The sequence below is a fragment of the Gasterosteus aculeatus genome, chromosome 17 (genome assembly GCF_964276395.1).
Source record: "Gasterosteus aculeatus chromosome 17, fGasAcu3.hap1.1, whole genome shotgun sequence".
In the NCBI taxonomy this organism is placed as follows: domain Eukaryota; kingdom Metazoa; phylum Chordata; class Actinopteri; order Perciformes; family Gasterosteidae; genus Gasterosteus; species Gasterosteus aculeatus.
In genome coordinates, this window is record NC_135705.1 from 9,706,658 (window position 1) to 9,723,613 (window position 16,956).

General features: G+C 42.3%; 2 protein-coding genes across 7 annotated transcripts; one reads left to right on the plus strand and one right to left on the minus strand.

The window, feature by feature from the left end:
• Positions 1–545: 545 nt before the first annotated feature.
• Positions 546–4,118, minus strand: wdr77 (WD repeat domain 77). Its single transcript, XM_040204313.2, has 10 exons — positions 3,084–4,118; positions 2,598–2,783; positions 2,370–2,511; positions 2,206–2,255; positions 1,903–1,973; positions 1,672–1,729; positions 1,466–1,537; positions 1,260–1,368; positions 1,109–1,177; positions 546–1,025 (listed from the first exon to the last, which is right to left on the minus strand). Exons 1-10 carry the CDS (start codon positions 3,190–3,192, stop codon positions 878–880), a joined length of 1,014 nt encoding a protein of 337 aa, XP_040060247.1. The 5' UTR covers positions 3,193–4,118; the 3' UTR covers positions 546–877.
• Positions 4,119–4,787: 669 nt separating this feature from the next.
• On the plus strand, positions 4,788–16,708 carry LOC120834933 (protein polybromo-1). 6 transcript variants are annotated; one of them, XM_078092062.1, is made up of 30 exons: positions 4,788–4,946; positions 6,472–6,521; positions 6,750–6,847; positions 6,978–7,125; positions 7,252–7,398; positions 7,968–8,084; positions 8,171–8,239; positions 8,329–8,427; positions 8,515–8,600; positions 8,683–8,768; positions 8,886–9,102; positions 9,824–9,965; positions 10,045–10,139; positions 10,222–10,501; positions 10,602–10,707; positions 10,800–11,439; positions 11,567–11,778; positions 11,882–12,067; positions 12,233–12,390; positions 12,506–12,757; positions 12,842–12,987; positions 13,090–13,247; positions 13,372–13,555; positions 13,708–13,909; positions 13,986–14,187; positions 14,279–14,431; positions 14,912–15,064; positions 15,466–15,509; positions 15,905–16,103; positions 16,298–16,708. In XM_078092062.1, the coding sequence occupies exons 2-30, from the start codon at positions 6,480–6,482 to the stop codon at positions 16,459–16,461; spliced, it is 4,785 nt and encodes a 1,594-aa protein (XP_077948188.1). In that variant the 5' UTR covers positions 4,788–4,946; positions 6,472–6,479; the 3' UTR covers positions 16,462–16,708. The 6 variants fall into 6 exon arrangements, with proteins under 6 accessions (XP_077948188.1, XP_077948190.1, XP_077948191.1 ...); XM_040203333.2 differs by having other exon boundaries at positions 4,812–4,946; positions 6,472–6,620; XM_078092061.1 differs by having other exon boundaries at positions 4,812–4,946; positions 6,472–6,620; positions 11,885–12,067.
• Positions 16,709–16,956: the final 248 nt, after the last annotated feature.

Below are 16,956 nucleotides of genomic sequence, written 5' to 3' on the forward strand. Positions count from 1 at the left end.
TTGAAATGATACGTAATGGTGAATTAAAATTCTGTTTGTGGAGTTTCAAATAAATACATAATAAATTGAATGGAGTTTAAGAGGGACAGAATACACTCACCGGCCACTTAATTAAGTACACCTTGCTAGTACCGGGTTGGACCGCCTTTGGCCTTTAGAACTGCCTTAATTCTTCGTATAGTAGTTAGCGGTTTCAACAATATGTTGGAAACATTCCTCAGAGATGTTGGTGCATATTGACGACATATCCTGCAGTTTTGCATGATGCAGTATCCTGGGAGAAGCTGGGTGTACTGTGGTCATGAAGGGAGGGACGTGGTCAGCATCTCTACTCAGCTAGAACGTGGCGTTGGTACGAAGGCGCCACGCAGGATGGATTCACGCAGTCACGTTGCCAATGATCACTTCTGACCCACCATCTGAATGTTGCAGTTGAAATCTAGACATCAGACCAGGCAAAGCATTTCCAGTCTTCTTCTCTTATTAGTCTTGCATTTGTTGTCACAAAATATATTCCAGGAAACAAAGAAATGTCAAAATGGTGGTGCTATCAACATGAAGTTACCTTTAATGTAAAACGATGCCATACAAATGGGTTACCTTAAGCATAATTAGACAGAGCTATACAGAATGGAGGAAGTGAATAGAGAGAACATATATGTTGCAAATTGTAGAAATTAACTGAGGGGCTGGGAGAGAAAAATACTGAATATTCTGCACATATGTGGAGTACTAAAGGACAATGAGACACTCGTAGTCCATACTTCCTGACTGACAGATTTAACGTTTTGGATATTGTGGAGGCCCCTCAAAAATAGGGGGGGAAAGGAGTCATCTTAAAATGTGCTCTTTCCAAGGTGTGTGATCCTCTTTGGGTCTAAGAGGAAGAGTTGGGAGCTTCAGCCGCTGGATTGACAGTGTGGTGAAGCACAAGGTGGTCCCAGCCTACGGTGGTGAGTGTGTTGGATCCACCATGAAGCCAGCACACACTTTTAACAAAGTCCTCGTGGCGCCTATCTCTGAGCCTACAGAATGAAAAATGCATGATTACTACTCCATTTATTTTGATCTAACCAAGTGTTTAGAATTAGTAAGGGCAAAGACTCACGTTTCTCGCAGTTCCGAGTTCAAAACAACGACTGAACAATCATCACTTATGGAGGCGAGCAAGGAGGCACTGAGAGGAAGAAACATAAAGTAAACATTTTGTAGCGGAGCAATGCAAGAGATGAAGATACTAGGCCAGCATTTCTGTTTACCCATGTGTAGAGAAGGCGAGACCGTTGACTCTACGGCTGTGCACCGTCTCCCTCCGGGCCGGCTCTGTTCCCAGGAAATCCTTCACGGTCACTCTGCCCAACTCATCCCCTAAGACACAATAAACAGAATTAAAAATGGGGTGAACAAAAAATGGGACTGACAATCTAATGTCTCCGCCAATCAATAATCTGCTGCTGGGATTTACCAAAAGCAATGGTGCTTCTGTGGTGGGGGTGCCAGGTTACAGTGGTAGCGGAGCAGCTGGGGGACTCTATATCTGAGACAAAAACAGAGACAACAGTGGAATAGTCATAATGAAAACAACAAAAAGGTGTTTTTTTTATACAAGACAGAGAAAGCCTTCCTGCGGAAATGTTTGGAACTGGTTGTTTGGGCTGATGTGTCACTCACCTATTCTTGAGGCAGGTTTGTGTGGCTTCCTCTTGTCCCACATGAGCACACGGCCATCCTGAGAGATGGCGAATAAGTTGAGTTTGAATGAAAAGAAGTAGAGTTTTACAGCATTTATTAAGGCTTTCTTGTGTTGCAGCACAGGATAAAAATAGTTGGTTGCAGTTGGTTCAAAACGTAGTGCAGAAGGTTATTAAATTGTTAAATATGGTGTTTTTAACGATGTCATACCTGACCACAGGAGATGAAGAGAGACTCGTCTGTAGGACTGCAAGCAACACAGGAGACTGGCTGCGTGTGCGCTTGGGGAGGAAAGAAAGTTAAACAAAGTCAGTTCATTATTTTTTCCCCATCTAGTGAACATTAAAAAAAAAGGTTAAAACCACACTATTCAAATGGGGCCATTTATGCCCCATTATAATTTGTAAGTGCATTTTTTTGCTTAAATTGGTAGACATAGTAACCAATGAATTCAAAATTCGATTGATTAAAAATAAAACTATCATCTAGATATTTGGGAGCATTTGTCCTCACCATGGTAGGTGGTGACGGCCGTCTCCTGACTGAGATCCCAGACTTTAATCCTGTTGTGAAGAAAGGGTAAGTGCATTTGGGTTAGAATTGTTTTGAGCAATAAAATAATAATAAGATAAGATAATCTGTTGTGCAACAGAGACATGTGAAGAATGTTGTCTTACCGACAGTCCATGCTACCAGTGACGGCACCGCTTGCTCCAGCTTGTGGGCTCACCGTGGTGACGATGTGGTCGTGCTCAAGTTTGGTGAAGCGGTTCACCAGCAGACCTTCATCCTCTGACAGTTCCCAGAGCTCCAAAGCGCCTGCACAGGAACCAACAAGTCAAATAAAATCCCCTGTTAACCAGTCACAGCATTTGATTCATAACTACTGGGAATGTGCTTCTTACCAGAGTCAGATCCCACGAGAATGCCCTTATCTGACAGCCATTTGGCATCGGTGACTCCGGTCTCAGTCTGCACACCAGCTTTGCAGAGTTCCTCGTTGGGGGCCTGCTTTGGGTCACTGTAGATCCAAACGGACCCCTGCCAGCTCCTGCCACTGAGACTGGAGGCACCGAGCAGCAAAGTGCCATCTGTGGAGTACAAACAACAAGAAAATACGTATAAAAACAGAATTTAAAAATAACAACGGAATTACGATGAATAACTGTCTAATTCGACTAGCATTCAACGTGCAGAGTAGCAATTTGTTTGCTTAGCAGCCAGCTGCAACACAGTAGCTGGGCTGATATGCTTGTGCACAATTTATATAAATATATTAGATCTACATCTGTATATTTTTCCAATAACCGACAGCACAGTACGTTAGGTAAATAGACCACGTGTTTACCTGTGGTAACCTTTAACTAGCTCGCCGTGAGACGTAACGTTACCTGATCTGTACTGCACCGAGCACAGGTGCTTCTCCATGCAGGCTGGCGCATTAGGGGGGACGTTCCAGCGGTTTTCCTTTATCATGCTCGTATCCACTGCACTTTTCATTAAGAATCGACGTACGCAGTCAACGTGTCTGCAGATGCTACTTTTCTTAACAACTCTAGCGCGATTTCTACGTTAGCTAGTTAGCTAGCTGGCTGGCCGCTTGCACGGGGTAACGGCCGTTTTCGTCTTTGGTTTGTTTGTGAAAGAAAGCTAACGCGTGAGCCAAAGTTGTGCTTTCCAGAATGAATGAAGAAGCAAACAGCATCACATGGACGGGCCCGATGTGAACACTTCCTGCTGCGCGTCTCTTCTTCTTCTTTTTCCCCGGGGCGGGTCGTGCAGCCAGCTGGAGGGCGCACGCCGCCGCCCAGCGGAGAGCGCAGGAAGGGGCACGTTTATCTTTAAACTATATTAAACAATCCTGTGTTTATTAAGGAATATAGCGGCTGAATCAATGGTTAATGGTTGTGATTTATTTCATTTGGTTGTGTTATATACAACGAATAACACTTGGATAGCCTTCTGCAAAAAAGAAACACAGATAGACAATAAAATATCTAAATATCAAATAAAATGAAATAATAATTCTACTGTATCATCCGTCACGTTTACATGGGTCAGACCAGGATGAAATCTCTTCCAAACCTTATAACAGGAAAATATCTGAAAATATCTGTGCCTGAGCCTGCTAAGGCTAAATGTCTTTGGCCAAATCCCGAAGCTTGTTTTCCTCAGACTGCTTAACATGCATCCATCAAAAGCAAAGTTTACTATGATAGGACGATAAGACAGCATCGATCTCCTTTGAAACACTAAATAATGTATCCTAATAACTCATCAACTTATTCTCTCAACATATTAAGTTATATTTCTTATGAAACAGGTTAAATGAATCTTACAAAATTAAAAAATCCTTGTAATATACCTGATTTGGTCTCGAGTTAACTCTCAGCTATTTTCCAGTTATTATGTTGCGTAGTTATTGTGATGTTCAGACAGACTATTTTTTTTGTCCTCAATGATCATCCCTCAAAAATGTGGTTTGACCTGCTAAAGATGTAGGAGCGGCAATCGTGAATCATTTTAAGGGTGCGGATGAATTATAAGAAAGTTCCTTTATTTTCTTTGCGATCCCAGAAGCAGAACACCTAGAAAACATAACACAATACGACATTGTGAAAAGAGTTCTTTAATTGTAGCAAGTGCCTAAAAGTCTGATATTCAGAATAACACATCAGGAGTTTATGGAATTTGTATTAAAGCTTTAAGGAATAAAAACGTCTTTTTTCAAATCATACATGGAAACGAGATTTGATGATGCAAGGATGGCTAGACAGAGCCAGTGGGAATTTGTGCACAACAGGATTCAAAGCAGGATTCGTGTCAGTGACCTGACATGAAGGGGTCAGTCGAAACACTGAGTCTGATGGCGAGTTGTAAAGTTAAAGTAAACCAACTATTACCAGGAACTGTGACGCGTCCGCTGCGAAATAAACAACGTCCGAACTCACACGTTTAGTTATTATGTTTTCCCTGTGGTTTCTAAATGATAAGCGGTCGCTGTTATATCACCTGCGTATCAAACAAATCCAACCTTAAAGCGAGAAGAGAGCAACGAGTCGTCGCCATTTTTTAAAACCAAACAACTCATATGAGTTCATCCACCCTTTTATTCTGAAGGTCAACAAACGGAAGTGGCAGTTAATGTAACGCTACCTTTACACTTCTGTTTCTCGGTCTAAAATCGATAAGTGATTGGCTTTTTTTTTTGCATTATTATATATTTTGAAAGTCCAGTAACGGGCTCCCAGAAGGTAAGCGCACACACATTTCAAAGGGTTTAAACTCGAACGGTCCCCTGTCATGTGTCGTCATCTCACTTAACGGTAGCCCTGCAACGTTAAACGTCGCCCCAGTGATGCCTTTTGTCTCGTGTCGAGCCAGCGTTAAACTGACGTTGGGTGATGTTGAATGCTAACCGTGACGCGCAGCTAACGTTAGCTCCCCTGGGGCCGTTACCTGTCCACTCCTGAGTGACAGGTTGGGGGGGCAGCCGCGGGCGTCCGTGCTAGCTAACCCGCTGACGTGTGCGCAGCCGACGGCGGGCTGCGCGCTGCTAGGTGACATTAAGCGGAGCCGTTAACGTTTTAGTTTAAAAAAACCTCCAGACACACGGCAGCATTGTTGTCCTTTTTGAAGTGAACGTGACTGCGTGGACGCTAGGAGATAATAATGATCTCGGGTGGGTGTTCACCTTTTTATTATCCGACTATAAAGAGCACCAAGTCGTCGGGGAGATGGCAGGGCCTGTTTTTTAAAAACAAAACACCATTCTGTTGCCATTTTGTTGGCGAATTCATCAAAACTCACACTCATGTTGTCTTAAGTATTAGATTCAATTAGGGGTCAAAGTTCATTTGGGTTGACATGCAATTACACGTGGGTGTCTTGCATCCCACATGGCACTGCTTACACACAGAGTGTACGCATTAATCATGTACATTATGCGACATACAAAAAATAATAAGAACTCAGATATTTGCATTTAACATTTGCATATTATCATGACAATTTCTTTCATTGTTCTTCAGTTAACCCTCCATGTCCAGCCTTTTTTTCTTTCACGTAAAAGTGAAGCGTAGAACATAAACGGGTCAATGAAAAGCACAATACAAATAAAAAAAAAACGTGTCTCTGTCTTATTTTGTATTTCCAAATGTGCTTTACTGTCCACTGTCACAGCTTCTCTGCTTAAATATTAGTACTAAATCTAAAGACGGAGACACGATCAGCTCCAGCAGGCCTTTTTAATTGAAGTGAACATTTTAAAATAAAACAAAGTGTCATTAAGGTGATTCAGTTCTTCACGGCTCTGAAAACAATATCAGAATGAACATATTGTATATGTGTGGAAAGATAAATTAGGTCACATGTCTTGAAGTGAAATCTATTTTGACTAAATAGGTAGTCCAAACATAACTACCATGTGTTTAGATTAAACAAAAAGTGCATATTGTGATTCACTGTTAAAAAAAACACCTCACTCCACATCATCCATTGTAAATCACTGGGACTGTATTCCTAAATATTGATTCATTGCCCATCTGTACATCATGTGCCCCAGCATATAACTCCTAGCATGGATGGCAAGGTTTTCATCGGGTGTAAATGACTCTGCTACAGAGCCCATTCTGTGTCCCTCATTGAGATTATTCACTCAGCCTCCATAGTGTGCACATTGTTTGGATGCTGTTGAAAACAAACAATGTAATGTTTCTAGCTCACATGTCAGATTTTCTCCATGCAGTGATACTTTACTTTACTGGTTCTTTACCTCAGGGGTCGTCATGGCCTTGAAAAGGAGAAGGGCGACGTCCCCCTCTAGCAGTGTGAGTGGAGGAGATTTTGACGATAGCCAGGCTTCATCGTTAGGGTCTTCAATTGGAAGAAAGAGGAGAAGGACCTTAAACATTCCAACTGTGGATCCTGTAATTTCTACGAATTTCAGTTTCAGTTTTTTTTTAACAAACTGTCAGAATTGTTCTACCACACTTATTACCTGGTTGGCTTAGGCCAAGATGCAGATATTGTTCAATGTTTAATCCTTTGATTTGCAGATTGCTGTGTGTCATGAGCTGTATAATACAATTAGAGATTACAAGGATGATCAGGGCAGGATGTTGTGTGAGCTGTTCATCAGAGCCCCCAAACGAAGGTGAGGAAAGGGATGAATGGTCATTAGAAACTTGCATGTAATTACACCCTGGAGTTCTTAAAAAATATCTGTCAAGTCACTTAACACAGACATTGCGTGCAGACGAATTACAAGATCCATTTTCTCACAGGAATCAACCGGATTATTATCATGTGGTGTCTCAGCCGATTGACATGATGAAGATCCAGCAGAAACTAAAGATGGAGGAGTATGATGATGTTGAACAACTCACTAGTGACTTTCACCTGTTATTCAAGAATGCAAAAACATACTACAAGGTAAAAGAAAATCCCAATTTATTATATAGTGATGAAAACAGTTTAAAAATCTAAATAGTTTACACATTTTCTCCAGAAAATACAAATTTGAATCTGCACCATGAATGCTTGCTTGTTTCCGTCTAGTCTGACAGTCCTGAATACAGAGCAGCCTGTAAACTTTGGGATCTTTACCTGAGAACCAAAAATGAATTTGTTCATCGAGGCGACTGTGATGATGATGAAGAAGGGTACGATGCACCCGACAACCCTGGAGGGTCGACTGAGGAGGAGGTGACACTCACTCACGTTACTGACAACACGGGCTCACTGAGACTCTTCATTCGCTACACGCTGCTAACTAAGATGTCTAGGAGAACTGTCCCTGTTCACCCATTTCGTATTTTTACTATGAAAGTATCCAGAGGAACGTCCCCGATAGCCAGTTCATCTCTGTGATGGAGACTCCCTTGATTTTCTTACTGGGGCAACGCTTTTTGTTTTGTTTTCGATTTTCATATCGATCCATTTTGTTCTTTCCAACAGAGTACGAGTAGCTAACGCTACATTAACAGAAATTTATTTTTTCCCCCACCACCAATTTAATTCCACTACTAATAATGTTAAATAGTAAATATTTCCTGTTGTTTCTAATCTGTTGAATGACTCCAACCACTATGTCAGCTATGATGTTTTACACCTGCAGCACAGATTTAACTCGGAACATCCTTTGTGGAATTATACAATGATTTTGATAGTACACTTGTACTAACTTTAGGTATACTATCAATAGTATAGTAGTATACCTTAAAGGTGATGTAGTATTTCCTTAACTAAACTGTGTGACTGCTTGTGAATGACAGAGTGCTCCTACCTGCTTGAAAGAAGTCCTCGAGCAGCTCCTCGATGCCGTGGGGTCTTACAGTGAGCCCAACGGCCGCCTGGTCAGCGAGCTGTTTCAGAAGCTTCCATCTAAAATGGTACAAGCATATTCAATATGAATTTGGACAATTTCAGTCAAATGAACTGGTCTGGCTTTGATGTGTAGTTTGCCCTTTTCTTTTAGCAATACCCGGATTATTATGCCGTCATTAAGGAGCCAATTGATCTTAAAACTGTTGCTCAAAAAATTCAGGTATATTGTTCCCCCTGGGGCATCCTAAAAAACCGAAATAAGTTATATTTATGAATGAATGAATATAAATACATGTATTTTCCTTTCAGCTGAGACACTACAGGAGTGTTAGTGCCATGGCTAAAGATATAGACTTGCTGGTCAGGAATGCCAAAACTTACAACGAGCCTGGATCCCAAGTTTTCAAGGTGAGTTTGGCAACGAGAATGTGACACATATTCAATATCATTAGCAATGTTTTCCATGCAGACTATTGACCTGCTCATGTGTTCCAGGATGCAAACACCATCAAAAAGATTTTTGCCCAAAAGAAGTCTGAGATGGAACACGGAGAACCAATCAAGTCCAGCATTCGCATTCGGTGAATAAGAGAGAACAGCGGACTCAAGCCATGTTAGCTTTTGACTCAACTGTGTCTTCATGGTTCTGTCTTCCTCTGTCAGGAATAGAAGGTCTGCCCAGGGAGACCGCCTCTCAGCTATCACCATGGCTCTTCAGTATGAAAGTGACGAGGAAGGCATACTCTCCGGTACACTGTCACGTCACTGGCTTCGGTTTATCAAGCACCTCAACGCTTTGTTCAACAGGTTGTTGTAAATGACGGGTGTGTCGTTATTAATGATCCTTTCCCGTCTGTCTTTGTCAGGTTCTGTCCACTATGATGAGGGTGAATCTGAAGCAGAGAGTATGACCTCAAACATGGACATGAGTAATCCCATCTTCCAGCTCTATGAGGCCGTGCGAGGTGCCAGGAACAGCCAGGGCCAGTTGATCTCTGAGCCTTTCCTGCAGCTGCCCTCCAGGAAGGACTACCCCGACTACTACCACCAGATCAATCAGCCCATCTGCCTGCTTCAGATCAAGTATGACAGAGCCTTTGAATGTTCAACTCTGAAATATATGTGATGTCTCCACCCTTAGCTTACAAATGTTGGGGAAATGTATTGTACCTCAAATTAGGGTTGTAATAACTAAATCCCATTGGGAAGTTACTTAAAAGTACCAATTGGTAAAGAAATGGCAGCTTAGAAAATAAGGCTTTCAGAACTGATTTGAGGTATTTATACCAGTTTAAGGTAAATCATTAGTTTAATTAATTAGTATTTATTAGTTTAATACAATTAATTAGAATAGAAAGCCTGTTTTACTGTTATGTGCAATATATAGTTTGCACGCATATATACATCTGTTTATCAAGTAAATATTAGGGTACCCTTTCAAATGTTCTATAAATGTTTATTAGATATTTTTTATCAGTGGCTTAGTGGATGCCGTGAATTCCCTGTCAGATAACAGATATATCAAAATGTGATATGTCCAACAGGAAGTGTTTAATTACTTCAATGGAAGAGGTTATTTTTAGTATAGATGTATCCTTTCATGTAACATTTCAAAGCAGAAGTTTCCCTGAATCTACAACACACAGAGTCTCTAATCCATGTTTAATCATTGATGTGGTTTTATTCAGTTTCACCAACATTCTCTCTTTTTTATTTTTTACCCCTACGGCATCACACACTCACTATACAGTACAGTATTTCTGTGCCCTCCTTTCCCAATGTGAGAGCCCGTAATTCCCCACAGGAACAAGATGAAGAGCAACGAATATGAGAGTGTTGAGCATGTTGACTCTGATCTGCTGCGGATGTTGGAGAATGCCAAACGCTACAATGTCCCTCACTCCTCAATCTACAAACGTGCACTAAAACTCCAACACATTCAGCAGGTCAGGTCCACTCATCGCCAGCTTTGTGATATTTTAAGATGATTAGCTATTAGATGTATTTCACCTGTTATCTTTGTAGATGAAGCGAAAGGAGCTGTTACAGAGAGACGATGACGACGGAGACAGCATGCTCTCCTCAGCCACGTCTGACACCAGCAGTACGAAAAGAAAAAGGTTTGCACTTTTGTTTCTCCGAAGCTTCTTGTTTAATTGTGCATGAAAGTAGACTGACAGTTGATCTGCATTCGGTTTCCAGTCACAAGAAGAATACAAAGAAAAACCGAATGAAAGCTCTCTTTGCTGCTGTGGCCGAGGCGCGAGAAGCTGCTACTGGACGGCGACTGTGTGACCTCTTCATGGTCAAGCCCTCAAAGAAGGACTATCCGGACTACTACAAGGTCATCTTGGAACCAATGGACCTCAGGACCATTGAACACAACATCCGCTCAGACAAGTACATGACTGAAGACACAATGGTGGAGGACATGAAGCTGATGTTCCGCAATGCTCGACACTACAACGAAGAGGGCTCCCAGGTAAGATCTGTTTGGTATTTCTAATGAATATTATGTCTAATTTACCCTTTTTATAGGAACTAGGAGTCTCCCATGGCAGACTATTTTTGTTGTGTTTAAGGTCTACAACGATGCTGACGTTCTAGAGAAGATTATGAAAGACAGACGCAGGGATCTTGGCCCAGCGACAGATGATGACGACATATCGTCCCCAAAGATGAAAATAAGTACTTAACTTTGTCAGTACCTCACTGCAATGAATCTAATCCAAGCAAAACATGTTTAATCATGTAGACACATACACTTTATTGGTTTGCAGGAAAGAACAGCATTACTCTGAAGAAGTCCAAGTACTTAACACCCTTACAGCAAAAGCTGAATGAGCTTTATGAGGCCGTCAAGAACTTCACAGATAAACGAGGCCGTCGCCTCAGCACTATCTTCCTGCGGCTGCCGTCTCGTGCCGAGCTTCCTGACTACTACATTGCCATCAAGAAACCTGTAGACATGGAGAAGATCAAGAGCCACATGTTGGCTAACAAGTACCAGGATGTCGATGCACTGGTGGAGGACTTGGTGCTCATGTTTAACAATGCCTGTACTTACAACGAGCCGGAGTCTCTGATATACCGCGACGCCCTCATGCTGCACAGGGTGCTGTTGGAGACGAGGCGGGACCTGGATGGAGGAGATGATGCCCATGTACCCGATGTGCCCCGCCTCATCCAGGAACTCATCCGCAGCCTCTTTGTCTCCGTGCTCGGCCACCAAGATGACGAGGGACGCTGCTACAGTGATTCGCTCGCTGAGATTCCCGCCCTTGATGCCTCAAATCCTGAGAAGCCACCACTGAACTTTGAGATCATCAGGCCTAATGTAGATCGAGGCTGTTACAAGAGGCTGGATGTGTTTCAGGACCACATGTTTGAAGTGCTGGAAAAGGCTCGACGACTGAATAGGTGACGTGCCGTTGAACATCCTCTACAAATTCTAATTGGTTGTCTGAGCGTCTTCATTTTGTTGGTGTTCCAGGGATTATTATATCAAAGAAAGCTAAAGTTGCATTTCATCATATGTCTATTACAGGACCGATTCTGAGATCTTTGAAGATGCTGTCGAACTGCAACAGTTCTTCATCCGAATCAGAGATGAGCTGTGTAAGAACGGAGAGATCTTGATGACTCCTGCTCTCAGCTACACCTCCAAACATCTGCATAGTGATGTGGAAAAGGAGAAGAAAGGGAAGCTCCCCAAGGAGTTTGAGGAGGACAAAATCAAACGGGAGGAGGAAAAAATGGGTACTTCTATAAATATATATAAATGGTCACAGTACATAAACGTCGTACACCCAGAACACATGTACTGTTGCAACGTTCCACTGAGTGACTTGTCAATTCCCAGAAGCTGAGAAGAGAGAGGACTCTGTTGGAGGATCATGGCAGTCCAACCTGAAACGCACTTACAGTCAGGACTGCAGCTTCAAGGACAGCATGTACCATGTGGGAGACTACGTGTATGTGGAGCCTGCAGAACCAAATCTCCAGCCTCATATCATCTACATTGAACGCCTTTGGCAGGACGATACTGGTAAACCTCATAATTGCACTAATTTGACAATAATTACTTTCTTTCTGTAAGAAAAGTATATTTTCTTGCATTAGATACAGTTTCTCTAGTTAGTGTTCCAGTTCGGTCAGATATATTGTTTTCATTGAGAACAGTTATATTTTTTGCCCAACTCTAATCATGCAGGTGAGAAGTGGCTGTATGGCTGCTGGTTCTACCGGCCAAATGAAACCTTTCATCTCGCCACAAGGAAGTTCTTGGAGAAGGAAGTTTTCAAAAGTGACTATTACAACAAAGCTCCTATCAGCAAGATTCTGGGGAAATGCGTTGTCATGTTTGTAAAGGTGAGGGCTGTTTTGTTTCCCTGTACGTTTGCCTTGTATGTTTGGTTTTGAAGCACTGGCCATTTAAATGTGTATTTAGTGTTGACCAAACATTTATGCTGTGTCGGGATTCAAGGAGTACTTCAAACTTCACCCAGAAGGCTTCCGAACTGAGGATGTCTACGTCTGTGAATCTCGCTACTCTGCCAAGTCCAAGTCTTTCAAGAAGATCAAGATGTGGGCCATGCCCTTGAACTCTGTTCGGTTTCTTCCCAGAGATGTCCCCCTACCTGTCGTCCGTGTTGCATCCATGTTTGCCGCCAAACAAGAGGAGAAACCGCCAGAGATGGTGGATGAAATCAAAACCACAGTTGCCATTGTAGAGAAGGTATATGTCAGTTTTTCATGAGAAATTCCACAATACAAGTAAAATAACAAAGACTACTGACAAGAAAACAATTTGTGTCTGCAGGAGAGGGAGGATGTCCCAATGGAGATGACCAATGGGGAGCCAGCGTGTGAGTACTTTGAGCAGCTGGGTTACAACAACCTGTTGCTGAAAGTGGGAGACTGTGTTTACATACGTTCACATGGACTTGTGCGCCACCGAGTGGGCAGGTAGAGAGCATACATTTTTCTTTTTTAGACAAACCAAACATCCCTTCGTTTGTTGATACAGGAAGTGATGTGTTGCTAATGAGATTTTCTTATACTAAACAGAATTGAGAAAATGTGGATGAGAGATGGAGCAGGCTACTTCTTTGGTCCAATCTTCATCCATCCGGAGGAAACAGAGCATGAACCCACTAAGATGTTCTACAAGAAGGAAGTGTTCCTTAGCAACCTTGAGGAGACTTGCCCTATGACCTGCATCATGGGTATCCTCCTTTCTGTACATGCTGAACTGAATACTGACACTTTGTTTTTATAAATGTATGAATGTCTAAAGTTTGTTAATAGAAAGCGTTACACATTCACTGAGTCAGTCCTCCTGTTTGACAGGAAAGTGTGTGGTGTCATCCTTCAAAGACTACCTGTCGTGTCGGCCAACCGAAGTGCCTGAAGAGAATGTTCTACTCTGTGAGAGCCGCTATATCGAGAGTGAGAAGCAGATGAAGAAGTTTAAGGGCCTTAAGCGATTTTCCCTTTCTGGGAAAGTGGTGGAGGACGAAATTTACTATTTTAGGTAAAGTTTCAATAACTACACATTCTGATGTGAGGAAGTATTTTATCCTCCCGTGTAGGCTGCTTGGTTGTGTTCCTCCAGGATTTGATATGGGTGTTTCCAGTTTAAAGAAAGATTAAGTCCACTCTTTAGGTTGTTTTTTTCATACACAGGAAGCTCATAGTGCCCCAGAAAGAGCCTTCCCCTCTGCTGGACAGGAAAATCGAGATATTAGAGGCCAAGTTTGCTGGTATGACGGATGAGGAGCTAGAGGATCTTGGGGAGGATGATGGCGAGCTAGGGGACCAATCTCACCCTCGGATGCAATCTTCTATGTCTAGTGACATGGATATCATGTCTTACACTCCTCCGCAGGTTAGGGTGGAAAAGTATTCACTCACAAATGTAAATATCCTCTGCGAAGCAAATGCATACCTTTGTTTGCTTGCAGTCCACACAAAAATCCATGAAGGGCCTTTCAAAGAAGGAGGGCTCGAAGCGGAAGATCAACATGAGCGGCTACATCCTGTTCAGCAGTGAGATGCGAGCGGTCATCAAAGCCCAGCACCCGGACTTCTCCTTCGGGGAGCTGAGCCGCCTCGTTGGCACTGAGTGGAGAAACCTGGAGGGTTCCAAGAAAGCAGAATATGAAGGTGAACAGAATTCATTGCTTTGATCCCAGTCTTCATCCAGTTGTTAACCACGTGAAGTTAAGACCGTGCGCTTGTCTTCATTGTTTTGCAGAGCGAGCAGCTAAAGTGGCGGAGCAGCAGGAGCGGGACAGGGCCCAGCATCAGACGTCCCCTAGAGCAGGTACCCCAGTAGGGGCGCTGATGGGGGTGGTGCCTCCCCCAATCCCCATGGGGATGCTAAATCCCAGCATGATGCCTGTGTCAGGTAACCCCTCATAGATGTAGATTGACCCAAAGTGATCATTAGAAGGCTGACTGGGATAAGAAGCTGAACTGCTAGATGCAATCCACATTTAACGTTTCCCAATCTCACCCATGTCTGCATGCTTTGCATGATTTCTTTTGATGTTGCCTCTAACATAATTCCCTGTAATGTATTAGCCCAAGCCTTGCTTGTTGCAGAGTAAGTTATTATTCACGTCACGTGAATGCACAGCTCAAAGTGTAAAAGTTTCTGCTGACCATTAAGGATTGGAACTGAAAAGTAAATTAGTATTGCATGTGCAAAGAATTATTTTGTGCACAACTACATTGTTCGTTTTTTCATCCGTTCATATCTTTCATAATGCTTTGGTGATTAATTATTTAATAACACATGTCTGCATGCTAAGTAGAGTAAGTAGCTGATGCCTGTTTGACTGATGCATGTTGCTGTTTTGTGTTACTACTGTCCCTTCCGAAAAAGGTATGATGGGTGCATGTAGGTTAGCTATGATGCCCGACCGGGGCCCCGGTGAAGGCATGCTTAGTATGACTGGCATGCCAACACTTCTCATTGGAGTGAGTCCTGATCATCTCCTGACTGTTATGCCTGGGTTCCCTGGAATGCTGTACTTTGGTAAGAGTGCTGTCATAACTACGCCACCTGCCACGCAGTTGCTTCCTGTCTACCAATCTGACTTGCTGGAGGGGCTACCTGTACCAATAGGCTAAGGTCCAACTGGTCAGTTGAGAGCATAGAGCCTCAACTGGGGCTCGTTTTTTTTTATCCTCCTCATTACCACTAGACTTGTAGGTAACTATGTCGGGGAGATAAAGTCAGTATGTCCAACAGATATACTTTATTTCTTAATCAAAATGTTCATAACTGGTATTCCTATGTGTTGTAATATATACACAATTACAATTATTATTAATGTGTATTATTAAATAACAGACTTTGAATTCAGTAATTAGTAATATCATCCATTATCAAGTAGCTGCATTTTTTAACAGTTTCTTGATGTTGAATATCCACAGGTGGTATTGGCATGGGAGGTGGTCCTGGAGCAGGAAACACTCAGGTAATCTATACAGCTCTGTAATCATTGATCATCTGATCAAGCATCTGTTACATCTTTCTATTTTAGCTGTTTTTCTTTTGCAGAGAGAATCACAGTTACCCCAACACATCTTTTCAAGAAAATATGATTTACTTATTTAGCTAATTAAATACCTTATTAAAACCCCAAAAATTCTGTATTTTTTTAAATGACTGTCCAGACAGGAAACATTGAAGGACAGCGCAATGCCACCAGAAAACAGGTCTCCTTAATTAGTCAGCCTTCATTTGATCCCTGTGACGTTTTTACACACTAGTTGCAGATCAGGGGTTCAGTTATCTTCAGATGTTGATGAAATGCTGTTTAAATGTCAATCTAATTCAAGCAAATAATATATTTCTTACCTTATATATTAGATGGGTTTAATAGGACCAGGGCAGCAGGCTCCACCCCCGTACCCAGGCCAGCCTGCACACCAGCAGCCCTCCACCCCGATGTTTGTCTCCCCACCAGCCAAGTCCCAGCGGCTGCTCCACTCTGAAGCATACCTCAGATACATCGAGGGCTTGACTGCAGAGTCCTCTACTATTAGCAAGTGGGATCAAGCTCTATCAGGTTAAACTTGTTTTTTGATCCCAAGTGATTACGTAAATAAAATCACTATTCAGAAAGAAAAAAAAACATGTATTTTCTACAATCGGTTTCATATAAAAAACACAATATTTACTTATTATAAAGATTGTTAACAAAGTACTGTAGGCTAGTGAAAACAGACTCAACGTTTTAATCTTTTATTTGTGCACTTTCAGTTCAAAAACAAGATGTGCGCCTCACGAAAGAGCAAGAGAGCAGACTACCGTCGCACTGGCTGATGAGTAAGGGCGCCCACAAGACGATGGCAGATGCACTTTGGCGACTCCGCGACCTAATGCTGCGAGACACCCTCAACATCCGTCAGGCGCATAACCTGTAGCATGCTTGTATTCTGAGCTTCTGTTCCTACTGTTCCTGTGAGAAGATTAGTTAACTAAGCTAACTAATAATGTTACGTTTGTGTTGCCTTTTAAACATGTGTTAGTGGTTATAAAAGCAGCTCTCTGTTTGGAAGCTGTCTTTTGTTTTACATTTCAAATGTATTGTTCTAAGTGCATTATTGTTAATGGCTGTTGTTTCGTGATGAATGCCTTTATGCTTTAACAATTAAAATGTGAAAAGCTCAATTTGGTTGTTTTATTTACTTAAAAGAACCGTCACATGGTCTGCCACTTGTACATAAAATTCTAACAACTAAGATTAAGTGCAAGCTGTTAAAAGTGCAAGTAGAAAAGACATTTCAAGTTCACTTCATAGCTCCATTTAGTGGAGAGGAAGAATGACCTGTCATTATTGATTGATGATCTAAGGCAGTGATTCTCAACTGGTGGGTCGCGGACCCGTTTTTAATGGGTCGCGGGCCTTGGCCTGGGAA

What these genes read in the sequence shown, in the direction of transcription:
- wdr77 (XM_040204313.2), bottom strand. Translation starts at nt 3,192, where the DNA reads ATGAAAAGTGCAGTGGATACGAGCATGATAAAGGAAAACCGCTGGAAC. An exon ending in TCTCGTGGGATCTGACTCTG is followed by an intron (nt 2,512 to 2,597) that starts GTAAGAAGCACA and finishes GTTCCTGTGCAG; the next exon opens with GCGCTTTGGAGCTCTGGGAA. An exon ending in CAAACCTGCCTCAAGAATAG is followed by an intron (nt 1,538 to 1,671) that starts GTGAGTGACACA and finishes TTTTTGTCTCAG; the next exon opens with ATATAGAGTCCCCCAGCTGC.
- LOC120834933 (XM_040203333.2), top strand. Translation starts at nt 6,480, where the DNA reads ATGGCCTTGAAAAGGAGAAGGGCGACGTCCCCCTCTAGCAGTGTGAGT. An exon ending in GTGCGCCACCGAGTGGGCAG is followed by an intron (nt 12,988 to 13,089) that starts GTAGAGAGCATA and finishes TATACTAAACAG; the next exon opens with AATTGAGAAAATGTGGATGA. An exon ending in CCCTATGACCTGCATCATGG is followed by an intron (nt 13,248 to 13,371) that starts GTATCCTCCTTT and finishes CCTGTTTGACAG; the next exon opens with GAAAGTGTGTGGTGTCATCC.